The following is a 26,530-nucleotide window of genomic DNA, read 5'->3' as shown; positions in this document are numbered from 1 at the left end:
CGCCCACACATGGCGAACCACAGGGCGATCTGAGATTCGTCTTCAGGAGCAGGGGAGAAGTGAGGTCCCAAGCAGCAAAAGTTAAAATAGCAAGCGCTGAGGCATTCTGCTATGAAAAGAAATTACAGAAGAAATCCATTAGTCAGAGATTTCCAGCGGCAGTTTCCTTGCTTGGGAGCAGGAGAAGACTTACGCGTGTTTATCCTGGGTGAGGTTGTGCAGCCGTCCCTTGCTCTGTAGGCTAGACGCGGCCTGTACAGTGAGTTTCTGTTAAGTAAATCCTATATTCTCGTTGACTTCTAGTTCCGATGTTGACATATGTTTTATCCTAAGGAATTTGTTTGATCCTAAGGTGTGAGGAACTTAGAGGCACAGATTCAGCACCTTTTTGATTCAAATAGGGACACTTGTACTTACTGCACCTTTATAAGAAGTCACAAATCCAGGTGGACTTTATTTTTTCCCTGTGGGTTCCTTTGCTCAGTTCTCTCCAAGTGTGCCTTCTCAGACACAGAGTGAAAAAGGACAGGGACAGACTGCTTAATCCAGATTCCTGGTCTCCGTGGGGGCGATCAAGTCTATGGCCGTGACTTCACCCAGCCCGAGCAGAGGCAACTGGAGGCATCTCTGGGGAGAGAACACAGGCTCAGTGGGAAAGTGAGCTTCCCGCGTAGGAAGGTTTTTTCTGCCTACAACAGGCTTTCTCAACGTTAGCGCCATGGGCATTTGGGGCCGGTATCCTGTGTTGTAGCGGGTCTTCCTGTGCATTGTAGGATTGCACTAGCATCTCTGGCTTCTACCCACTGGGTACCACCCACTCCCAAGGGTGACAACCAAAAATATCTCCAGACATTGCCAAATGTCCCCTGGGGGGGCCCAAATTGCACCTGGTTGAAAGTTACTAGCATATGACATTTCAAGAGTATGAGATAAGGATGTCACAAGCTTTTTATTGGCTTGTTTTTGTTTTAACTACTCTGAGTTTAATTATACCTTGAGTTGGGCAAGTCACTCCTTCTCGGGGCTTCTGTTTTCTCTTCTGTAAAATGAATGGGTTGGACACAGTGATCTCAGAGCACCTTCTAGACCCAACAGTGGAGTGTGGTGAAGGCAGGGGCCGCGTGGGGTCTCCATGGGTCCTGTTCCAACAGGTGACAGACCTCTGGTCCACCTGGCTTTGGACACTGCTCCCATGCTCCTGGCATCTAGCTAAGGCTTTCTTAAGTCCAGTTGATTGTTTTCTTGCTTTCATTTGAGCCCATTTTGCCTTTTTTGTGAATGAAAATTTCTAAATACAGTACAAGGAACCTCTGAGGACCCATCACTCGGCTTCCCCACCATCCATTTCATCTTAATCTTGTTTGTGGGGCCAGCCAGAGGACCTCATCTTTGTGTGGATTCATCCATTGCCTCATTCGTTCAGGTCAGTTCCCCAAGGGCCTGGATTGGGCAGGGCTGGGCAGCAAGGAGGCCCAGGTTCTGCCCTTGAGAAACAGTCTAGGGGGAGAGCAGGGAAAAAGCATTTTTTTTTTGACAAACATAAAGAACCCATCCTTTACAGGCTTCCTAGGTGGTGCAGTGGTTAAGAATCTGCCTGACAATGCAGGGGACACGGGTTTGATCTCTGCTCCAGGAAGATCCCACATGCCGCGGAGCAACTAAGCCCGTGAGCCACAACTATTGAGCCTGAGCTCTAAAGCCCATGAGCCACAGCTGTTGAGCCCATGTGCCGCAACTACTGAAGCCTATGTGCCTAGAGCCCATGCTCCACAACAAGAGAAGCCACGGCAATGAGAAGCCCGCACACCACAACCAAGAGTAGCCCCCGCTCGTCACAACTAAAGAAAGCCCGCACGCAGCAACAAAGACCCAACACAGGCAATAAATCAATAAATTTATTTAAAAAAAAAAAAAAGGAGAGAATCCATCCTTTAGCTTTCTCTATTTAAGACCAAGCAATTCCAATTCTTTAATCTTTCTTCCTAAGAAGTATTTTCCACCCAAATGTCCTGGTTTATCCCCACATTGTTGGGAAAAGCAGCAAGAATGTAAATTAGGCCTGGATTCAGATCCCTGCCGTGACACTTCATAGGTGTGAGAGCTTAGCCAAGTCAGCAGCCTCTGAGCCTCATCTGTAAAATGGGATAACAATTCCCAGCTCACAAGGTGGCTGAGAGAATTAGATGAGAACATGTCGGTCCAGGGCCTAGCATGAGCCCAGCACATACTAGATGTACACTAAGCATCCTTTCCCCTCTCCCGCTTTCTCCTCACCCTTTCCTCTACATTCCCTTAACAGGGTGGCCACAGCTAATCGCATCACCACATCACCGCAGCGAGGGACTGACTAATGTGAGCCAGAGAGGACGGCTCACTTCCTGATCTGTCACATGCCTGGGTTCTCACCAGCCTCCTGGTGGCCCATTTTCTTAGTGACATTCACTGCTGACTCACTTGCCTTGTGGTCAGCTCTGAACCCAGGGTCTTGTTCAGCTCCCCCTTTACCCTACCGCTGCTCCCCAGCCTGGATTTGTGGCCTGGGAATGGAATCATCATCAGAGAACATTCTATTTAGGTGGCCCTTCTCAAGGAGCCAATAGCATTGCTAGACCAGCAGTTTCATGAGGGCAGGGGCCATGTCTCCCTTGACCACATTCATCTTCCCAGCATCTAGAGCACTGCTAGTAGGTACTTAGTAAATACCTGTTGAGTGAATTAGTGTGTTTTGCACTGGTCCCTGTGTTCCAAGAGAGTCCCGTCTGCTCTGGGGCAGCATCCTTAGAAAAGCAAATAAGCAAAACCTTGAGACTTGAGTTTCCCGATAAATGAGATCCAAACGGATTCCCATGAGTACAGGGCGGTGGAGGGACGATAGCCTGTGGACTCAGGCTGGGGTTTGAATCCCAGCTCTGCCAATCATTGAGCTGCTGACTTTGAGCAAGTTGCCTATGGCTGAGCCTTAGTCTTCCTCCTGGAAAAACGGGATATCAGTATCTGCCGGAGTTATTGGGAGAATTCAATACGGATACATATGGGAACACACCCAGCACGGGATGGCAGCGACCCTGCTTTTACGTCATTCACTCTTTGATTGCCGTCGCCTCCTGTAGTTTGGTCCAAGTCTCACCTCCTCTCTTAGACCTTTGTTCACTCAGCCTTCGCCTCTCCTCCCTCCCCCAACACAGACGTACTCTGCCTGACACCCAGCACATTTAGCCAACATGTGTGAAGCCAGCAGTTCAAATTCAGATGCCTAGAGGGACCAAGCAGAGACAAAGAGAGCAAGCTGGGTGGGATGTTGACATGAAGTCTCCCCCTTAAGCTTTAAGAAAATTTTTTCATTAAATTAAAAAAAATTGTTTTAACTTTTCATTTTGAAATAATTGCAGACTTGACAAAAAATTGCAAAAACGATACAAAGACTTCCCTTATGCCCTTTACCCAAGCATCCTTAAATGTTATATAACATTGTATAACATCTTACATAACCAAACCATTTTCAAAACCAGGAAAAGAATACTCTGCAGTACTATTATTTGATCTACAGATCCTATTCAGATCCCATCAGCTGCCCCACTGATGTCCTTTTTCGGATCCAGGACATCCCACAGGATTTAGTCGTCACGTTTCTTTCGTCTCCTCTAATCTCGGGCGGTCCCTTAGTCTTCACTTGCCTTCATGTCCTTGACACTTTTGACACATGCTGGCCAGTCATTTTGCAGCGTGACCCTCCGTTTGGATTTGTTTGATGTCTTCTCATGTTCCGTCGGAGGTTGCAGATTTTGAGCAAGTTCCCCACAGGAGTGACGGGGCACGTCAGAAGGCGCATGATGCGTCTCCTTACTGATGACACCCGCTCTGGGCACTTGATTAAGAGGCTGTCTGCCAAGTTTCTCGTCGGTGAAGTTACTCTTTTCCTTTCTGATTAATAAAGATTTTCTGGGGGAGGTCCTTAGGAGGTATGTAAATATCCTGTTTCTCATCAGACTTTTGATTTACTTATTTCTTTATTTTCACCAATGTGGATTTTTGGCTTCCTGTCTTGTCCAGTGGGTCATAATCTATGCCTGTGATTGTTGACTTTAATGCTTGCCTCGCCCCTTCTTTGGCCAGTGGGAGCCCCTTTCAGCCGGCTTCTTGTCCTTTGCATGAGTCCCATCAATCTTTCTTGCTTTCTGACAGGAGAAGATACGCCAAGTTCACCTTGCGTTTTCCCTGCCCAACCCTAGGATCAGCCCTTTCTCTAAGGAGCTGATTCCTTTGAGCAAAGAATGGTATTTAGAAGCCAAGATGTGCTCATTGCTGTCTGGCTGTCACTGTTCCTGCACCCTCTCTACAGAGCAAGCTAGAAATTAAATGTACGTGTGATGTGTATACACACGTGGATATCTCTCTCTCTGTGTACGCTGGAAACCATGAATTCAAAGCAATACCTTCATTTCCACGCTAACACCACGGGGTTTATTCTACTTCTCTCTCCAAGTGTACCTCCCTTCCGCAGCAGTGAGACCCCTGGCCCCCATTCGCCTCACTGGATTTACATATTTGATCAGCACCCCCGTATGTAACAATCTCGCATCTCTCGCTCTTGTCAGGTTCTGACACTCTGCTCTAGGCCACCACCCCCTCCTCCCCCTGCGTGGCCTTGGACTTCCCATAAAACGCGCAGTTTTGAAATGGTGGCTCATATTTTTTAAACCATGAGGCCCAGTTTCTGGCCTCCGTCCGTCCCCTTCTTGGCCTCAGCTTTTGCTGTTCTCACTGCCTGGACCAGCACCTACCCTTTCTCCCATCCTCTTGCTCTGTTCAGACATCACCTCTTGCTGGAAGCGTCAAGATGACCCAAGGGGCCCTTTCCGGCTCCCTCCAGCCCACAGTGGAGCACCACTGCATTCTCCTTCTGTTTCCCTCTTTGTCTCTGCTGCTAAACTCCAGGTGCTCAGAGCTGGGGGTCAATTTTATCTCTATGTCCCTAGTACCTAAAAGAGGGCAGGTACATAGTAGGTACTCATAAATGTCAGCCGAATCACCATTAATCTTAGTAACAGCAAATACTCATATAGCACTTTTGGGTGCCAGGCATGATTCTAAGTGCTTTTATAGGCACGAAGTCATTTGTTCCTAATCCCTTTGCTGTGAGATAGTTCCTGTTGTTGCCCCCATTTGGCAGATGAAGGAACTGAGGCACAGAGAGGTTCAGTGATGCATCCCAGGTCACAGAATGGTGGGGTCGCCTTTGAGCCCAGGCAGGCTAGCTCCCCAAGACAAACTCTCTCCTCTAATCTGCCTCCCAAGGTAAACGAGGCAGTGTTTTCAGAATAAGGGAGGTGAGTGGATATGCAGGGTTGAGTCGCATGAGGCCCCCTCCCCTCCTGACCACACTCCCAGCCCCAGTTTTTAGTGCCCTTTGGGGCCTGAGCACAGGTGACTGGCGGCTGAGCAGGTAGGAGAGAAAGTGATACCTTTTAGCTCCACCGCCCACAGGAATTTTTTTCTCTCCTGAGGTCTTGGGAAGCCAAGCACCTTTCGCGTGTAATTAGAGTGAGCGCACAGGAGTCAAGTATCGGATCTTATGCAAGATTTCCAAGTCATTGCATTGGGGTCAGCCTGGCACTAACCTTGTTTCCCAGTCACCCAAGAGGAACCATCCGCCGGCCCATCACCTCTGGGGGCTGGAGCCACTGGCCTCTTCACCAGAGAGCTCAGAACTGCTGTGGACTTAGAGCTGCTTGCTCAGGTTCAAGTGAAGGGAAGGAAGTCGTGTCTGGGAATGCTCTGTGTCAGATCCTCTGCAGACTTTCATTTCCCTCACTCCTCTCAGTGGCCTGGCGGGGTCTCTAGCAATAGCCCCATTTTTACAGAAAAGGAAACCGAGGCTCAGAGAGGAGATGTTGTTTGCCTAATGTCACACAGCAAGGAAGAAGGCCAGCCAAGATTGAACCCGGAGCACTCTGATTCTAGGGCCTTCATTCTTAAAACAACTGGCCAGAATTCCGCCTGTGTCTGCCTGACTCCAAAGCCCCCAATCTTCCACCATCCCCGTCTGCTCTGGGGGGATCCTTATGGAAGAAAGGTGTCTGTTCTGCGTCTGCGCAGAAACCCACGTGAGCTGGAGGCATGTCAGTTGCCACAAGCTGATGTCGGCCCAGGCAGGGTCTTCTGTTAACCTCCCGCCTTGAAGCTCAGCAGAATCTCCAGAAGCAGGCCGCAGGAGCTGGGGAAGGGGGGGAGTGGAAACAGGGGCGGGTGGAGGCAGGAAAGGGAAGAGGGGGCGGAGAGGTGAAGCCAGGCAAGAATGCAGCCGTCAGAGAACTCAGGAAAGACTGTGCTTCCCTGTTTCCTTCACGTCAGAGAGCGCCGACGCTCAGGTTCAGTCTGTTCCCCCGATGCTTACCGGGGGCCTCCTGTGCACCAGGCCCAGGCCAGGGGACAAAACCCTACGAGGATCCTGCCCTTGTGGAGCTTCCGTTCTGTTGGGGGCAAGCCCAACCAAGAACTATAACCAGATGAGGGGTCCCGGCCGTCTGTCTCAGGGGGTGATACGTTGTGAGGAAGTGCGACAAGGGAGGTGTGGGGGCCAGGGTCCCATGGGGGGGCGGGGGCATCCTTCAGGCTCCTTGGAGGAGCTGGTTTGAGGAAGGACGGCGGCCACGGACCCCGGGGGCACACCCGCCAGTGCCGTCTCCCCCACTGCCTGACACCTGCCCGCTGCGCCCACCTCACGCCATGCCCTTTGCTCTCCGCAGGTTTGACATCTACAGGAAGGTGCCCAAGGACCTCACGCAGCCGACGTACACCGGGGCCATCAGTGAGTAGCCTCCTTCTCCCCGTTGCTGCTAGACGCCCTCCCCACCCCTCACGTGCCTGTGCCCGCCCGCCCTCCGCAGAGATGCTGGGCCAGGGAGGGACGACAGAGAGGCAGGAGGAGGGAAGAAATGATGGGCGTCTTGCCAGGCCCCGCGTCTAGCCCCTCGGCCCATCTCTGTCCTCACTGTCACCCTGTAAGGTGTGGCAACACCTGTTTCTGGAAGGAGACACCGGAAGTCATCAAGAGGGGCTGCCCCTGGGAGGGGAAATGGGGGCGCAGGGGTTGGAGGGAGACTGACTTTTCACACCTTTTAGACTATTAGAGTTTTTGACTTAAGGATGTGTCTATCCATTTAAAAAAATAATCATCTCACGGAGATTTTGGTCTCTGAATGCCAGTCTTCACTGAAAGGACCCAGGGCTCTGGAAGAAATGGCTGATTGCAGGGCTGGGGCAGGAAACGTACAAAATAAGCCTGGGACACCTTGTGCCAGAAAGCAGAAAAGTGCCTGGAGGGGAAAAAAAAGGTGGGGGCGTGTCAGCCGGCCACAGGAGCCAACCTGAAAGAGGGCAAAAGCAACACAGGGCAATCTGAGTAACACAATAAATAATGGCATTATTGGCTTATTACCCAAAGAATTAAGAAAAAGGTCCATGGGTCCATACTGATCTCAATAAATGGGAGGGAAGGGATGAATCTTCCTTACAGAGGAATTCCAAATAACATATATGAACATACCCCCCTCCGAGAGGTACAGCTCGACGCCTCCTCTCCTGGAGTGTGGGCTAGTGACTCACTATTAAAGAGGAGAGAATGGAAAGGAAATAGTGACTATGGTGGAGACATCCAGAGGCCGCCCTGTCACCGAGTGACAAAGGTTGGCATCAACCAGTGAAAAAGAGGTCACATGGATGTCACACACCCCCTCCCCCTGCCATGGGATGTGATGGGAAGGCACCTCACCTCTGTGGGATCTTCCCCAAAACCACAACCCAGTCTAATCATGAGAAAGCGTCAGACAGCCTCAGCCTGGGGGACCCCCTACAGGACACCTGGCCAAGACGCTTCAAAAGTGGCAAGGTTTTGAAAACCAAGGAAAGACTGAGGAACCGTCCCAGATTCAAGACGAAGGACAGGATGACTAAATGCAAAATGGGATCCCAGGTCTGGTCCCAGAACAGAAAACAGGCCCTAGTGGGGAAACTGGTGATCTAATAAGTCTGTGGCTTAGTTAACAGTGTTGGACAATGTTAATTTCTTCATTTGGACAAATACACCAGGGTTATGTAAGATGTTAACGTAAGGGGAAGCTGGGCGAAGGGTGTATGGGAACTCTCTGTACTATCTTTGCCTCTGTTATGACTCCACAATAAAGTTTATTTCAAAAAATGTGAAAACAAACCAAAAGCAGGAATGCTCCGCCCACGTTTTCCAGATGAGACAATGGACTCCGAGAAGTGAAGGGACTTGTCTGAAGGCTCACAGCTCGCAAGAGGTGCGCCTCTCCAGTGCTTGGTGTGGGAGAGGGGTCCTCCCCGCGGACCATCCCCTGAGCAGACCCTGGGGCTGGGCCGTCAGATTGGCGTCCGCTGCTGCCTCCAAGGGCAGGCCGTTACCATGTCAGGGGATGACCTTGGGGACCCCCACACCCCAGCTGGCCCCACCCAGCTCTCCTTGCGTCTGGCTTAGGTCGTCCACACTAAAGATGCCTTCTTGGGGGGCTTCCCTGGTGGCGCAGTGGTTAAGAATCCACCTGCCAATGCAGGGGACATGGGTTCACGCCCTCTTCTGGGAAGGTGCCACATGCCGTGGAGCTGCTAAGCCCGTGCGCCACAACTATAGAGCCTATGCTCTAGACTCCACAAGCCACAGCTGTTGAGCCCGCATGCCACAGCTACGGAAGCCCTCGGGCCTAGAGCCCGCGCTCCACAACAAGAGAAGCCACTGCAATAAGAAGCCCGCGCACCACGACAAAGAGTAGCCCCTGCTCTCTGCAACTAGAGAAAGCGCACGTGCAGCAACGAAGACCCAACGCAGCCGCTAAATAAATAAATAGATAGATAGATAGAATTTAAAAAAAAACAAAAAATAAAGATGCCGTCTTGGGCCTGGATCTCTGCATCCCTGGAAAAGGGAACAGAGCAGCCAGGCAGCAGGATTCATGCCTGGCTAGCTTCAGGTCTGACAGAGCTGGGTTCCTTCTCCCATTTAGCAGCTGGGTGACCCTGGGCCTGGGCAAGTCACTTCACCTTTCTGAGCCCCAGTTTTGTGACCTAGGGATTAAATGTGATCACACCTATCAAGTGTGGGGTACGTGTCAAACTCTCAGCGCTTGCACCATGCACCTCTTCTTATCACGGTCCTCTTAGAGCCCACAGCCCATGAGGGTCTGTGACTGCAGAAGCTGTGATGCATAGTGCCTTAATCCTCAGGGAGAAGGAATTCGGGGGAACGTGAGAGGAAAAGAGCTTATCTATCTGTGTAATTAGTTTATGAACCTGGTCACAAAAATTCCATTGGGGCTTCCTGTCCCCTTCCTACCACCAGCTAACAGCTCAGACCACTTTTTTGCAGGCTCTGCAGTCCTTTCCCTTTGTCAAATATGTTTAACAACAGGTCTGTATCCCTCTAGATAAAAAACGCATTCAGGCTTCGAAATACCTGTGTCGTCATTTTAAGCACAGACAGGAACATGCTGGGCACACCATCCTTCCCTGCCCTTTTTTAACTGACACATCCTGCACAGCTTTCATACCAGCACGTAAAGGCCACCACGTGCTTCTTTCCAGCTGTGTTGTGTTCCATTATCTGGCAGACCCATGGTTTATGTAACCGGCCTCCTGAGGGTGGGCGTTCTGATTCCAGCTTATTGCTATTACAGACATCCTTGTGCATATGTTTTTCTACCCTTGTATGGTTATTTATCTAAGGTAACTTTCCTAGAAGAGGAATTACTGGGTCAAAGGGCATGTGCATTGTAAAATGTAGAAGGTACTGCCAAGTGGCCCTCCAGGGACGTGGTCTGATTTGCAGCCTCGCGCACAGTGTGCGAGAGGGCAGTTTCCCTTGCACAAGAGGAAAGGCATGAGCGTGGGAAGCCAGCCCTCAGCTACGGTTTAGTGAACAAACGTTTATTTACCAGGTCTGGGGCCAGGCCCCGTGCCAAGTCCTGGGACCACACTGATGAATGGACTTCGGCCTTTGTCCTTGAAGAGCGCATGGCCGAGCAGGCAGGCAGACACAGAAACACACCATTTCATGACATCATGATAAGTGCTATTCATAACTGAAGGAACCGGGAAGGGCGCTGGAGACGCATAGGTCGAGGTTCGAGTTTTGCCTCCTTTACGGATGCAGCCGTGTGGCCTTGGACGGATTCCTCAACTTGCCAGGGTCTGGGTCTTGGGCCTGGGTCCATTGCCCTCTTTGCTGGCTGCACCGAGTCTCCCACTAATGAGCATCCTCCTGGGGTCACATTCCTTCTGTCCAGTGCCTGAGTCAGTTTCAGAAGAAGTCTGGAGTCACAGAGCCTGAGCGTCTTGCCCAAACATGGACTGAAAAACCCTTCAGTATCGAAAGGCCTTTCTGGTGGAAATACTTCCTACCTGCCTTCATGTTTTTATTCATTCATTCACTCACTCAACAAATATTTATTTCATACCTTCTCTAAGCCAGGCACTGTGCTAGACCCTGAGGCCTCAGTGGTGCTGAGACATCGTCTCTCTCCTTCTGGTCTGGGGACAAGGTATGGGAAGCAGACACAGAACGTGGGCTGCTGGATGCTGGGATTCAGCTGAGTAGACCCCGCACATATCCAGCTGCTAGGTCCAAGCCTGGGACAACGCGCACATAGGTTTCAGAAACAGTCCTTCCCATCCCTGTCCTGCAACCTCCAATCTGCATAGAGTCAGAAGTGTGGGGCCTGTTTGCAGGCTTGGAGCAAGGAAGGCAGCCAGAAAACCTGGACTGGCCTACGTCAGCATCAGCTTTCAAAAACACCTCCCAAGTTTATGCCTGTGCATCGTTACAGCAACCAGTGCGTTGCTGGGTCTTAAAGGTGGGGCGGGAAGGGTGAAAATGACTCTGAAACATGGGTCGGAAAAGGTGCAAGATTCCAGGTGAAGGGCGCTTTGCCCACCTGGAGGGATTCCTTATCAGAAGGCATCATAGCTGCAGTTTGCAGGTGAGACGGGGAAGGATGTGAGCCTGAGAAATTTGGATTGCCAGCTGGTCTTCTTCAGTGGCTTTGTTCAGCAGCTGGAGAAGACATTTGAAATTAATTTATATGCCATGAAAACACACAAGCCACGTGGCCGCTGTATAAACTGATGTGACACCTGCTTAGACAGGTTGCTGAGTGACCAAAGCACGGTTGAAAGCATGTATACATTATGCTGTTTAGAGGAAAAACTTGTATGCCCATGGCAGGACACAAGACTGTAAGGGTGGTACCTCTGGGTAGTGGGCTGTGGGTCAGGAGTGAGAAAGAGACTCACACAGCTTGCCTTTTTATACAGCTTGACGATTTTTCTTATCACTTGCACATGTTACTTCTTCCAAAAAAAGAAAGTACAACCCTGTACAGCTTTTTCAAAGTTTGAAAGAACTGGGGAGTCATTCTAGTGTGCCCCATGTCTGCGTGTGGTGTTGGAAGCTTGGCGGGGACTCTGGGAATGTCCCTGTCCTGCTCTTCCCTTGGAGTCTCAGATCTTGGGGTTCCTTTTCTTAGGGTATTGGCTCTAGAACACTCAGGTTCCAACCTCCCCCACACACACACACACCCCTAGTGTGTCGCTGGGCCAGTCTCTTCCTCTCTCTGAGCCTCCATTTCTACCCCCCTGCATGGGCTCGTGCCCTCTGTCACGTGGGAGTGTGAGGTGACAGGTGTCCATTAACGCTCCCCTAGCAGGGCACGTGTTAGCTGCCCAGCAAACCCTTGTTCTCTGCCTTCTTCCCGCAGAACGCATCTTTGTTCGTGTTGCCATAGATAGATATGAGGATAGCAGTGATGGTGGGGATGATGATGTAAATACCTGGTTTCAGCATCCCTCAGGTTGGCTCAGCCGACCAGGTACAGGCTCTCGAAAACGTAGCCGAATCAGCAGGTGGGACCAGGAACTTTCTTTTTCTTTGTAGGAAACTGAGGGTCAACCCATTTGCCAGATCACCTTCCTCAAATCACCAGACCCTCCAAGCTCTCCATAATGAAAATCCTAAAATGAGCTAATGTTCGTGCCATTGTTACCTGCCAGGCACTATTTGAAGCCCAGTTTCTGTGTTATGGAAATTCTCAAGCAGCCTCATAAGGCAGGTGCTACTTTGGTGTCATTTTGCAGATGAAGAAACTGAGGCAGAGAGAGGTTAAGTAACTTACCCAGGGATATACAGCACATGAGTAGTGGGGCCACACTGTGTGAGCCCTTGCCCACGACATGCCTCTAAACCAAGATGAGGCACACGGAGCCCTTGTTCTGTATTCTGGGGGCTGGTTCCCTGCCTTACACAAAACCTATTATTACCTCCTGTGCATCCGGCCCCAGGCTATGCACTGCGGCTGTGGAGTTTTTGCCTTCCAGGACATCAGTCTAGTGAGAGGGAGAGCCACAGATAACCAATAACATTTGGAAGGTGTTCAGATGGATGCTGGGAACACAGAGGAAAGAGTGACCAGCTCCACCTCTGAGAGCTGGGGGAGCTTCCCACCAGAAGGGACATTTGAGTTGGGCCTCAACCTGGGAGGTGGCATAGGAGTTCACCAGGCAGAGAGGATGACCAAGGAGTAGGAGGGAAGATGGGGAAAGACATTCCATATAGAGGAACCACGTATTTAGGGAACAGCACATGGCTTGGGGGGGCTGGGTGGTTAGATGTTGGGGGGGTGTCAGGAGATGGGGCTGGAGATGAGTTGAGGGCCACCCCTGGGACACTCATTATGTCCTGCCCCAAGGAGCCACTCCAGGGTCACAAAATCCAACCTTGTCGGGGGCCAGGCATGAAAGATAAATACGAGTGACGTGGCCAGCCCTGGAGCTCTGTTCCACTCTCTCTGCATTTCAGACTTGTGGGACCATCCTTCACTCCATACAGAGTTGTCTCTTCTCAAATGCTGGAGAGGGTGCGGAGAAAAGGGAATCCTCCTGCACTGTTGGTGGAAATATAAGTTGGTACAGCCACTATGGAAAACAGTTTGGAGGTTCCTTAAAAAACTAAAAATGGAACTACCATATGACCCAGCAATCCCACTCATGGGCATATACCCAGAGAACACCATAATTCAAAAAGACACATGCATGCCAATGTTCATTGCAGCACTATTTATGATAGCCAGGATATGGACGCAACCTAAATGTCCATCAGCAGATGAATGGATAAAAAAGATATGGTGCATGTATACAATGGAATACTACTCAGCTGTAAAATGAAACTGGGACATTTGTAGAGACATGGATGGACCTAGAGACTGTCATACAAAGTGAAGTGAGTCAGAAAGAGAAAAACAAATATCGTATATTAACACATATATGTGAAATACAGAAAAATGGTACAAATCAACTGGTTTGCAAGGCAGAAATAGAAACACAAAGGTAGAGAAAAAACATGGACAGCAAGTGGGGAAAGTGGGGAGGGTTGGAGGGGAATGAATTGGGAGACTGGGATTGCCATATATATATTACTAATAAAAAAAATACCAAATTGTACACTAAAAAAAAAAGAAGAAGAAACATGTACCAAAATGTTCATTGCAGCACTATTTACAATAGCCAGGACATGGAAGCAACCAAAATGCCCGTTGACAGATGAATAGATAAAGAAGATGTGGCATATATATACAATAGAATATTACTCAGCCATAAAAAGGAATGAAATTGAGGTATATGTAATGAGGTAGATAGACCTAGAGTCTGTCATACAGAGCAAAGTAAGCCAGAAAGAGAAAAACAAATACCGTATGCTAACTCATATATATGGAATCTAAAAAAATGGTACTGATGAACCCAGTGACAGGGCAAGAATAAAGATGCATATGTAGAGAATGGACTTGAGGACACGGGATGGTGGGTGGGCGGCAAAGGGGAAGCTGGGATGGAGTGAGAGAGTAGCATTGACATATATACACTACCAAATGTAAAATAGATAGCTAGTGGGAAGTTGCTGCATAACATAGGGAGATCAACTCGATGGTGGGTGATGCCTTAGAGGGCCAGGACAGGGAGGGTGGGAGGGAGTCGCGGGAGGGAGGGGATATGGGGATATGTGTATAAGTACAGCTGATTCACTTTGTTGTACCCCCAAAACTGGCACAACAGTGTAAAGCAATTATATTCCAATAAAGAGCTTTAAAAAATAAAAGAAATGAAGGGGGAGAAGAAGAGTTGTCTCTTCTCTTGAAGCACAGCACTAGGTCCCCTCGTTTTCTCACCTCTGATGGGGACTTGGGCACAATGTTGAGGGGACCCCAGCTGGTGGTAATAGATGGCAATAGACACTCTGCCTCAGCCTGGGAATCAGGGTGGCAGGAGGGAGTGGTGGGGCCTGTGGCAAACTGGTGAGCTCAGACCCCCTGTGGGAACAAGGGCTTGAGTGTTCTGCGGTGGCCAGAAATCTGGACTTTCATGTGAAATCTCTGGATTGTTCAATGTCGACTCCAAATTTTAAAATATATGAATCAGTTGAGCCAAACAGAACACATCTGTGGGCCACCTATTTGCAGCCCTTACTTTTTGACTGACTTCTGCATTAAAATGCTCTTTTAATGGAAGGAAGTGAAAGGAAGCCGGGCTGGACCCCTGAAGGATTTGCCTGTGTAGGGGGTCCGTCCACATGGGAGGGTCAGATCAGTTCCGAAGGTGGTCTGCCTTTGAGGGAATGAGCCTGCTTCTTATCGAGGCCGAGAGTGAGAGGGGGCTTTGCAGGGGGGGGTGGTCTGTGGGCCTCTGTCTCCCTGCCTGTACGCAGCTTTTCTCTGAGGACAGGGCAGGGGGCCGGCCTCCCTCCATCAGGGCCCACCACCTTTAACTGGGTGTCTGTGTTGTTTCTTTCAGTCTCTGTCTGCTGCTGCCTCTTCATCCTCTTCCTCTTCCTCTCGGAGCTCACCGGATTCATAACAACAGAAATGTAAGTCACGTCCTCCCTGATAGGGCATTCCAGGGCTTCCAGGGACCCCAGAGGAGAAGAGGGAGGGGCTTTACAAAGGAGAGAAACCTCCCAACCCGTTTCCAAGCCTGTGGCATCCGTCCCTCCTCTGTTTCTTAAAAGCGTTTTTAAGCCAGGGCAAAAACCAACGTTGCTTTGTTGAAGCTGAAGACAAAACTTTGGTTCCCTTCTGGAGTCAGGCAGGCGCCTCCTGGGTCTGCAGATGAACAGAAATCATTTGCTCATGTTTGCCGTCCCTGTGTTTGGCCAGTGGGCTTTTTTCCCTCTGAGTCATCACAGGGTCATTTGATGTTAAAGCTGGAAGAATTCAGAGGGAAAAGGGGGCAGCTTTCTACCCGAGGGGTGGGGGTGGGGGAGGTTCTGACCTCAGAGCCCGGCCCCCTGAACCGAGCCCCCGTCCCTGTCTGAGGCACAGGCTGGGTGAGGAGTCAGCGTCGGCTTCCTGGCAGCGATTGACGCATTGTGAATCCATCCCCCGTTCCTAGAATCATGGGTTGTCCAGATAACCTAGTAAATGCCCCGGGGCCTGTGTAACAGAGAATGCCATTGCAGTTACTCAGCCACGGCCTCATCGGATGCCCCTGTGAGATGAATTAGATCCAGAAGCTTCCTGCCTTCACCTCTGTCTTCCAAGCCTCTTCATTTCCACGTTTACAGCCCAGAAAGTCATCATGGGGCTGAGCTCTGGCCACCCACTCCCCTGTCCAACACTGGAATTTTCTTTTTCACTCATGGAATGTCTTGGTTTCCTGTGCCTTCCTGTCAGCCACAAGGCAGTAGGAAACTGGAAACAGAGCTTGCTCAGCCCAAGATGGGCCTTGTTGCTGTGTGACCATTACCGCCTTTAATGCTCAGACAGCTCTGGGAGGTAGTTGCCCCTCTTTTTTATTTTTTTATTTTTATTTTTTTGGCCGCTCTGTGTGGCATGCGGGATCCTAGTTCCCCGATCAGGGATCGAACCTGTACCCCCTGCAATGGAAGCGCAGAGTCTCAAGCACTAGACTGCCAGGGAAGTCCCTGCCCCCTCTTTACAGATGAGGAAACTGAGGCTCAGAGAGGTGAGGGGACTTACCCACTGTCTTGCCCCCACTCTGAACTCATTTCCGAATATAGCTTCCTGTCCTCCTCTCACATGGGAGAGTTTGTCTTCCCTGTCCCTCTGATTCTGTTTTTAACCCTGATGGCACCAAAGCCCCAGGGGCCTCATGGAGTGGTGGAAAGAGCACTGGACAAGGCCTTGGGAGACCCAGGGCCAGGTCCTTGCTCAGTTACCACCTGCTCTGTGACCCTGGGAAAATTGCCAACCCTCTCTGGGTCCCAGTATTTCTGGCCAAACATGGGAGGGTACACCAGAGTCAAGGCTCCCTTCCAGGTCTGGGGAGGCTTGTCTGCTTCCCAAGACGTGACCTTCCCCTCTACCAGGCAGGGGTCAGACAAGGGACTTTGTTCCCCCGGGAATTGACTCTGTCCTAGTCAAGTGTCTTCCCCTCTGTGCACATTTGGGCCACTGAATATTTCACGGGTCATGCCATCATGATTTGGAGGTGGAAGCAGGAAGAGCAGCCAGAGATTAAGATCTGCTGGCATTATGAAGGACCTAGTGTGTGCCAGGCACCTGCTGGTCTCTTTAGGCTGCACCCCATTCCCTGGGAGGGGTTTCTTATGTGCAGGCCTCTCTTGTTCTGAGCAAAGTGAGAGAGGGTGTCCATGTGACAGTGACAAAGAGGGAGCCCTGACCGTGTCCTGGGTGCCAGGTGCAAGGCTTCGCATATTCCAGGCTGGGACACTAGCAAGTGCAAAGGCCCTGAGGCAGGAATCACCTGGTGTATGTGAAGATAGAGAGCTGCTGTAGCTGGAGAAAGTGATTAAGCAGGGAGGGTAGAATGTGGAGTAGGTGGGCTGGGGTCAGGCCAGGCTCTACAAACTGCCATGGATTAATGGGGATCAGCCTTGATCCGGAGCCCCCAGAAGTCAGGGGTCAGGTCTGCCTGATTCACTACCATGTGGCTGCATGCTCAGAGGAGCCAAAAATACAGGCAGTGGACACAGATGCCCAACAAGCAAACAAAAGGGAATGTTATCAGTTACTGATAAGGGCTCTGAAGAAAAAACAAAGCAGGATAGGAGATAGAGAAGGTATGTGATATTCTGTGAGGCTTTCACAAGATTACTTACCTTGAAAGGTGCTTACTATAGCATGTGGTATACTTTAAGATCAATAGAGCCATATCCTTTCATGCATTTATTCATTTCATATTTCTTCCCTGTCTAACAGGAAAAAGGTGGTCAGGCCACTCATCACCTGTCATGGAATGAGTGCTCTGTGAGTGTTTATTTCTTCCTCCCCTCCCTTGAGTTGAGAAGGGGCCTCCCCCACTTCCTGCTGACGTTCTGAGGGCCGGTTCTGAGGGCTGGTTCATTCGGCCATCAGCTTGGCCCATAGGCTGCCAAGGCAGCACCCCGACAGGAACGTTTGGACGCCAGAGCTGGTGATTGCAGCAGGAGGAGCCCCGCTGCTGTGTGCAGGGCACTTGAGCAAGCCCGGACAGCTCACTCCACGCACCAGGGCAGGACTCGCTTCTTTCCCAAGAGCACAGTGTGTTCCCACCGCTCTACCCCGTTCCGCTCTCCAGGACTTCCTCTTCCTGGCTCCTGGGAGCATTCTGGACACTCTGGTCCCACCACCTCCCTGGAGAGAAAGAAAGATGAGGGGTGAGGGGAGGAATCAAAACACGAGGGGCCACGCCTTCGGTGTCTGCCTTGTGTCCAGCCCTGGGCTAATAAGCACGTCCCCGCTGGCAGTGAGAGGACTGGGGAGAGGAGAGCAGTGAGGGTGAGAAGAGGGAGCTGTCCGGCCAGAGGCCCCATCCGCGACGATGCAGTGACCCCAATGCCTCCTTTCTCTCTGCGGCCTCGTGATCAAGGTGCAGGAGTTGCCCCTCTCCCCAGCCCTCTCGCTGCCAGCGGGGACGTGCTTATAAGCCCAGGGCTGGACACAGGGCAAGTTGTGAGTCCTCGGGGGTGAGGACTCCACAGGAAAATCCAGAGGACAAAGGATCGCGCCTTGGGGTCCTTCTTCTCGCACAAGCCTCCCCAGCCCGATCCCCGGGAAGCCTGGCTGATCCGGGAAGGACCGCAGGTCACAATTCTTTTCCTTTTCTGGGTGGCTGGCCCTCACTGGCAGTTTTGTGACCACAGTGGGTTGGCCTCCTCACTCGCCACCATGGGATTGTAACCCAAGGAAATGAGGTCACCGCTGGTCGGGTCAACATGGCTCTAGGGCTGGCCTGTGGTTATCAGTGACATAAGAGGCTATTCTGGCCCGGCCCGGAGGGGAGGGAGACCTGTTTGTTTGGGTGGTTGGACTTCCACCTGGACATTAATTATCCTCGGGAAAGTGGCCCCACAGGGTACTCTGAAGCTCTGTGCTTGTAGGGGGGTGGCACCCCGCTCCTCAGAGAACATGGCCACAGAACATTCTAGCCCAGAGACTGCCCAGGCTCTGGCTGCTCTTAATTATTAACCTGATGAGGATTTATGATAAGAAAATGTAGGAACCGGAACTCTCCATTGATCATTTATAGCTTAATACCACTCATTATACTTTCCAGTTATGATTTATGATAGGCAAGCACATGCCAGCCACCTAAGCTGGCACTTTAGAAAGCTCATCTCATTTAATGGTCGCAGCACCGCTTGGGCCAAGTACTACTGTTAGCACTAGTCTCACTTGATAGCTGGGGAAACTGAGGCACCAGGAGGCTAAAACCACAATGAGGTTAGTAAGTGGTTAGAACAGGGTCAGACCCAGGCCTGGGACTTCCCTGGATGTCCAGTGGTTAGGACTCTGCACTTCCACTGCAGGGGGCACGGGTTCAATCCCTGGTTGGGGAACCAAGATCCCACATGCTGCACAGTGCGGCTGGAAAAAAACAAAAACAAAAAAAGCAGAACACCCAGGCCTGTCTGATGCCAAAGTCTAGACTTGGTACCCAGACCCCCATATCCCCTCCTTTTCTGCCTGGAGCATTTTGGAGCCACACAAACATGGGAGCTGCTGCTTTTTAGTCAGAAGAGTTCACTGGGAGACTTGGATGCACCCTTCTGGGGGCCAGTGGCTGCACAGGCAGGAAGCCATTGCCCACCAGTTTGGAATTTGAACGTTGCCTTGCATTATGTCCTCACACGCTCCAGTAGCAGGCCCAGAGCGGGGAGACCAGTAACTTAGCCAGGAGGAGGAGCTGGTCGGCTCCCCGGGAGCCCAGGTTACCCACTCTGAGGCCCGGCTTGTGAGCCAGGGCCAGGTGAAGAGCCACAGCCATCCCGTGGAGGAGCAACGGGAGGCGTGAAAGCTTCTGAGCATGGAGTGTTGGGATCGGGTTCGTGCCGCGGAAAGGTCACCTCTTGCAAAGATGGGTTTGAAGCAGGGTGACCCTGGAGGCCAGGGCCTGGGGAGGGGGCTGGGCAGTGAGTCAAGGCAGAGGGGCTGAGGGTCCCAGGGCGATGGCTTTGGAAAAAGGAGTGGGGGCAGGACTGGGTAACTGCAAAGAGATGCTTTTTGGACACCTGCCTGGTGGGTAATAGATGCACTTACTTACACCTGGAACATCCAGGATTTACAGCTCAAGGTCCCAGGGAGCTTGCTTGCCTAACCTCATCTCTCCCCTCCTACTCCCACCCCAAGCCCTGACTGCGAGCCTCACTGCTGTGTAAGTTTCTATTAAATCAAATTATTAAGTGTGGAGGTCAGCGACTTTGGGCAGGAATCCGAAGTATTCAAGTGCTCTTCTAAAAGCAAATAAAATTGTTTTCCGTAGATGTCATCGGACTCACGCCTCAGCCTAGAATTTCAGGGCCCTCCACTACACTCCACCTACGCTCTTCCTACCCACACCTCCCCAGGCCCTTTCTTCCCCTCTCCCTGCATGGCCGCTGCTTACTGACCCCCCCAACGAGCCGATGCAGTCTGGCGTCCCCCACCTGGGATGTGCCCCCCCCCCACACACACACCAGAGGCTGTGAGCATGCACTCTCAGCTCCCGGCTCAGGGAGCCCTCACCTGGGGCGGCGGCTGTGGGCGGGGAGGCGGCAGGTGCCTCAGCCCCCCGGAGTGTGGTGGGTAGAGGTGACACAAAGGGAGTGGGACACGGGGAGTGGACCCCTTAGCACCGCCTGCCCTGTAGGTCCTTGGGCCGTGGGTGGGGTGGGCATCCGGGGATTATCAGAAGGATGGTGGCCCCTGCATCACAGGTCTGCTCGGGGGCCGCCTGCCTGTCGGGCTGTCACTGATCCTGTCCCACCCAGTGGGGTGCCGTGCAAAGACCGTGGCTCTGGGCACAGTGGCTCCAGCATCAGATCCTGCCTCTGCCCCTTCCTGGCTGTGTGATCTTGGCCAGTCTTTTATCTCCCTTCCTCTGAGCCCGGTTTCATCCTTGTGAAAAGAGAGCAGTAACTCCTATTAAAGCCTGGCTTGCTGTTTAAGTGAGACAGTACTGAGACGTGTGAAAGGCCCCACCGCAGTGCCTGGCACCAGCTGGGTGCTCAGAACTGGGACATCTCCCTGCATCAGTTACAAGCAAGGCCAGCTTGTGTGCCGGCCTTAGAATATACCAGGGGCTGTGCTGAGTGCCTTGCACACATGTTTAATCCTCACCACAGGGTTGTGAGGTGGACCTGTGGTTATCAACTCAGTAAACATTATATTAGTAAGAGCAGTAATAATAAAAGTAGTGGACATTCACTGGGCACCTACTGTTTTCTAAGATTGTTTCTATGACTGTCCCCATTTTACATCTGGGGAAATAGAGGCTGGTGAAGAAGGCAAAGCCCCTTGTAGAAGGTCAGCCAGCCAGTGGGTGGCAGAGCTAGGATCTGAACCCTGAGAGCCTGGAGATCCATCCCTCCGCGTTATTCTCTTTACCGAGAGGGGCCTGTGCTCTGGGCTAAGCCCTCAGACACAGATGAGTAACGTACACACCCCTGGCCCAGGGGCAGCCTGCAGCTTTCCTGCCTGTCCTCACATAGGCCTGTGAAGTAGCTAGAACTGTTATCCCTCTTTTTCTCCTTTTCTTCCTCCCCTCTTTCCTTTTTTCCTTTCCTTCTTTCTCGTGGGGTATGTGTGTGATGTACAGACGGCAAAGTGCATGACTGTGAAAGGTGAGGCTTGCTGAATGCTTGCCAGTGGATGCTTGCCAGTGTTCACACCCGTGTCACCGCTGTCCCATCGAGACAGCACATCTCCACCACCTGGCAGGTCCCCTGGAGCCCCCTCCCAGTCAGGAAACCACTACCACTGTTGTGACTTTTATCACCATAGATTGATTTTGCCCATCTTCAGACCTCATAGAAAGTTTCCCCAGTTTTACAGTTGAGGAAACCAAGGCTCAGACTGGTCAAGCAACTAGTCCCAGGTCCCCCAGCTTCCAAGTGGCAGAGCCAGGAGGTGAGCCCACATCTGTCTGCCACTGCCCCGCGGGTTCTCATCGCCCATGCTGGTGACAGGAGGACTCAGGCCCACGAGAGTCCCCAAACAGCAGTGGTGAATCCACAGAAAGCATTGATTTTCCCCTCCAGGTGGGCTGATTTCTGGCCTCCGTTTGTCTTTTAAAATCGGTTCAGCCGGGACTTCCTGGCAGTCTAGTGGTTAAGACTCCACGCTTTCACTGCAGTGGATACGGGTTCAACCCCTGATCGGGGGAAAAAAACAAAACTCAGTTCAGCCAATAACGTTAGCTAGGCTTGGCAGGCACCGCGAGTGGTGCTGAGGGCAGGCCCGCGGCCCTGACCGGGTGGTGGGAGGCCAGGGGCCCTGGGACATTTTCCTTGGACGTGGAAGGCGGCCGTATTGACCTCATCGGGCGGGCGGCACAGGTGATTGAACTGTGTTTATCCCGCAGCCCGGGGCCCTACAGGAAGGCGCCTGGGAGCAGCCAGTCCTGGCCTTACGTAACCAGGCTGGCCCCAAGCTCTGCAGGCCAGGGAGTTTTCCATCCCCTCCCCAGCACTTCAGCCCCTTTGTCCGGGGCAGCACTTCAGCCCCTGGGAGCCTGGGCTCTGTGGGCTGGGAGAGGTCTCCTGGGGCCTTGAGGGTGCTCGCACCTTGGCGCCACACCCGGGATTCACCGCGCTCTGCACTGAGGTCACCTCCAGAGGATTGCCAGGGGATGACATCATCTCACAACCCCTCAGTGACGTGCAGGGGCCCCACCTCCCAGGTAGGAAAGGTGAGTGGCTGCAAGGAGAAGTCTCACTCAGCTGGGAAGCGAAGCTAAGGGCTCTCCCTCCGTGACCGTTCTGTTAATCACCCAGTGATCTCGTTACCCAGCAACCCTGGGAGCTGCAAATTAAGGCAGGGGTAGAAATTGGACACTGAAGGCTTAAGAAGGAGCATTTGGCTGTGAAGAAGCTGATTTTCCTCCAGTGTAACCTCCTATGGTCCCGATCACTCCTCTGCCACTGGCGGATTTGTTCTTCCTCCTCTCTGATGTGGGCCAACGCTGTGAGCCTGGCAAGCCCAGGCCTCTGTCTCCTCTCTCACACCCTCTGGCCTCAGAGGGCCAGGGCCCCGCTCAGTTTCTCGCTTGACCCTGGATGCAGAGGACAAGCGGGAGGGGAGAGCTAGGTGGAAGGCAGACCTGAGTTGGCATTCCATCTTGGCCGGCTCTTGCTGTGTGACCTTGTGGCTGGGACTCACCTTCTCTGAGCCTCAGTTTCCTGGTTCTAAAATGGGGATCAGCAGAATTCCCTGGCAGTCCAGGGGTTAGGACTCCGTGCTTCTGCTGCAGGGGACACGGGTTCGGTCCCTGGTCGGGAAACTAATAGCCCACATGCCGTGTGGCACAGCCAGAATAAATCAATCCATAAACAAAAAGGGGATCGGGACATTTCTCAAAAACAGATGGGATGAGGTGGATGCATATAGGCCTGACTGGGCCTTTCCTGGCTCAACAGGCTGGCGGCCCAACGATCTGAAGGCCAGGCCAAGTCTGTTGCTTTCTTGTCTCTGGGAACATCCTTGTGACCCCCACAAGGAAACAAGCCCCCGGGTATCTTTTTGAGCCTACCTCTTCTTTCTTTTTCTTTTTTTTAATGATAAATATTGTTTGTAAAAATATTTATTATTTGTTTATTTGGTTGCACTGGGTCTTAGTTGCGGCAGGTGGGCTCCTTAGTTGTGGCATGTGAACTCGTAGGGGTGGCACTCATGTGGGATCTAGTTCCCCGATCAGGGATCGGACCCGGGCCCCGTGCATAGGGAGCTTGGAGTCTTAACCACTGCACCACCAGGGAAGTCCCGAGCCTACCTTTTCTTGTTCACTGAGCATCAGCTGTATCACACTAGGAGCTAGGTGGGCCACAAAGACGGGGTCTTAGTTAGAATGGAGTGTCCTTGCCCTGGCCTGACTCATTCTTTCCCACATGGCCATTCACAAGGCTCTCTTAGTTGTTTAGATCTGACAAGCCTTTATTGTATAGCCTGTGGACCGGGCCCATGGGGCCTGATTTATGTTTAAAATAACCGCAGCCCAGCCATCTCCAGCCCTGCCCCGTAGCTGCCCATTAGGCTGGGCTTTAGAATCGGTGCCCTCTCCCCACGGGGAGTTACCTGGGAATCAGAAGTGAGCTTCAGCCACAGCCATCTGGGGTCCTCAGTGGCTCCTCAGCGGTGTCTCCAAGTCACCTTGAGCTTGGCACGGCCGTGTGGGACGCGGTACCTTTCCTTCCCTGATAGTCCCGCTCCTCTTCCAGGGGCTCCAACCCAGTGAATGGTTCCAGGAAGAGACGTGGCCATCTGCTTGCACGCCTCCCTTGACCCGCCCCCACGCCCTGTCCATCAGTGAGTCCTGGCTGCTCTGCACACCATACCCTGCATCCCTCCCTCCTCTCCATCCCCACCACTCTGGGTCCAGGCCACCACCTCTGACCTGCACCGCTGCAGCAGCCTCCCAGGTCTCACTAGTGCATAGGGTTCGCCCCTCTGGTCGGTCCTTGAAGCTGCCAGAGGGATCCTATCAGAGTGCCAGCCTGACCATGCTGCTGTGCTTGGGATTCCGTCTGATGGCCTCCCGCCCACCTAAGCTGGCCCTCACCCCTTCTCTGACTGCATCACACCCACTTCCCTCTGCTCTGTGCTGCAGCCGTGGTGACCTTAGTCCAGTTCCCCGAACGACCTGCGCCCTTCCCACTTCCAGGCCTCCGCATGTGCTGTCCCAACGACTCTCCCTTCCTCTTTGCCAGGACAGCCTCTTCATCCTTCAGACCTCAACTCCCATCTCCTCAGAGACGTCTTCCCAGCCCACTCTTCCCAGGGGTCCATTACCCCATGAGTCCCTCCCCCAGCACCCCACAGCTTTCCATCAAAGCAGTCATCGTAGTTGGGCTAAGGTGTTTATTTACGAGGCAAGTAGTGTCTCTAAGCTCGAAGAAGGCAGAGACCTTGTCTGTCTGGTTCCTCGCTGTCTCTAGCACCTGACAGGTAGTAAGTGCTCGAAAGAACTTGTTGAATACTTAGCATATTGCTAACAGGTGGTGCCAGTGTGGTGCCCTTGTCCCCAACAGCAAGGTGGCCTGGCTGCCCCACACGGTGCCTCCCCAGCGCCACCTAGACCCCCCGTGTCCCTGTCCCCAAAAGCTGCAAGTATGTTACCTTCCGTGGTCAAAGGAACTTTATAAATGTGATTACGTCAGCAGTCTTGAGATGGGACGTGATCCTGGGTTATCCAGGTCGGCACGATGGAATCACGAGAGTCCCCACGAGAGGGAGTTAGGCGTTCAGAGAGGAGAGAAGGCCCTGTGGCTAGCTTGGAAGATGTAGGAAGGGGCTATGAGCTGAGGCCTCTAGAAGCTGAAGAAGGCAAGAAAACTGACTCTCCCCAGAAGGAGTGCAGCCCGCAGACCCATCTCAGACTTCTGACCTCCAGGAGTGTAAGAGAATAAAATGTGTGTTGTGTGAAGCCGTTAACTGTGTGATCATTTGTTACAGCAGCCACAGGAAAGTGAGACACGTATTGGGCTAGTTGTGTCTAGGGCTTTGTGAGAGCAGGGACGAGGGCGAGCCCCCAGGGACTCCTTGACTTCCCAGCCGGTGGGGGCCGGGGGGCGGGGTGGGGGGGAGGAACTCAGGAAAGGAGGCAGTCGGGAACTGTGGGCCTGTTCGTATCAGGCCCCGGTCCCCCCTGTGGTCTTATTGCTCATTTAGGTGTTCAGAGAGGGCTCCCGGAGGAACCTGTAAGGGCATGAGGGAGGTGCGAGGACAGGCAGAGGTGTGTGTTTGGCTGACACATTAACACTGGGTGGTGGTACCGCCATTTGACAGATGGGTTCACAGAGGTGAAGTTATCTGCCCGAGTTCCCTAGAAAAGTGGCAGAGGCAGAATTGGAAAATGAATCCGTCTGACTCCGAAAGCCGTGCTCTTTGCACCATCCTGTCCAGGGCCCCTCCCCGCCTTCTAAGCGGTAGGGCCCGCGTTTGGAGGGCGCCATGGAGATGGGAGCCCCGCTGCCCCGTGCCTGAGCAGGCCCAGGCTTCCCCCAGATGGGAGTCGGGGTCATCTGAGCTGCGGACACCAAGGAAGGGTCCCCGGCTGTCCCCTGCAGCCGGGACGGGTGCCTCCCTCTCAACAAGGATTCTGTACTTGTCTCCCTCAGTGTGAACGAGCTCTATGTCGATGACCCGGACAAGGACAGTGGGGGCAAAATTGACGTCAGCCTGAACATCAGTCTGCCCAATTTGCACTGTGAATGTGAGTATTCCCAGCTGTCCTCTGCTCCAGCAAGACACCTCCTCTAGACAGGAGCGCCGTGTGTGCAGAAATGGCGAGATAACCAGGACAGGTGAAGTGGGTGGCAGGCTGCAAACGCCGGGGAGCAGGAAACTCTTCTCACTGCGTGGGGGGCGGGGGCGTGTCTGTGTAATTAAATGTGCATGCACTTGGAGGTCTGGGGGAATACAAAAACACAAGAAACTGCCAACAGTCAGCAGTTTACCTCCAGAGAGTAGCCAGGTTGGGGGGGGGCGGGTGGCATGGTCTCTGAGGTCACATTCCCAAGATGCAAAGCCTAGATTTTCTGCAAATGATTTATGGAGAGAGGGCTCCCAGGAAGCACCTGTAAGGGCATGAGGGAGGTGAGAGGACAGGCAGAGGTGTGTGTTCGTCCAGCTGACATCTAAGTGCTGCCTGGTCCCGTGGGGAGCCGTGGCATGTGAGTGACACCGTGGTTTGTCCCGCTTGGTAGCAAGGGGGCTGGGCTGTTATTAGCCATGACCTTGGCTGATGGCTACAGAGTGGTGTGTGGGGAGGGGTGGGGGCCACGTAACCGCCCAAGCATCCCAAGAAAGGGGAACTCCAACCAACCAAAAGCAGTCACCTGGAGAAGGATGCAGCTCTGAGCTGTTCGCAGCCCTGGGAAACGTCCCTTCTTGCTTCACACTCCCTTGTGGGTCTGTGTGGTTTTTTGTTTTTTTGTTTTTGTTTTAATTTATTTGTTCCACCCAAGAGAATGAATTACCTGCATAAAACAAAACTCACTGGGAGTCAGGTTTGGAGTCAGATTCTGGCTCTTTTGCTT

The 26,530-nt window shown here is 52.4% G+C and overlaps 1 protein-coding gene across 3 annotated transcripts in view; it reads left to right on the top strand.

Annotated features, from left to right (window-relative positions):
* The window catches only part of ERGIC1 (endoplasmic reticulum-golgi intermediate compartment 1), a 106,620-nt gene that overhangs the window by 43,504 nt on the left and 36,586 nt on the right, over window positions 1-26,530 (top strand). For 2 of the 3 annotated variants that reach the window (XM_057728998.1, XM_057728983.1), the window contains exons 2-4: window positions 6,747-6,808; window positions 14,851-14,923; window positions 25,610-25,704. In XM_057728998.1, coding sequence (XP_057584981.1) covers window positions 6,747-6,808; window positions 14,851-14,923; window positions 25,610-25,704 — 230 coding nt within the window. Of the gene's footprint in view, window positions 1-6,726; window positions 6,809-14,850; window positions 14,924-25,609; window positions 25,705-26,530 lie in introns of those variants that run through there. The other variant, XM_057728990.1, reaches the window with a different exon arrangement.

Source organism: Hippopotamus amphibius, chromosome 1 (genome assembly GCF_030028045.1).
Source record: "Hippopotamus amphibius kiboko isolate mHipAmp2 chromosome 1, mHipAmp2.hap2, whole genome shotgun sequence".
In the NCBI taxonomy this organism is placed as follows: Eukaryota; Metazoa; Chordata; class Mammalia; order Artiodactyla; family Hippopotamidae; genus Hippopotamus; species Hippopotamus amphibius.
Note: the sequence above shows the minus strand (reverse complement) of the source record. Positions and strands in the feature narration are given on the sequence as shown.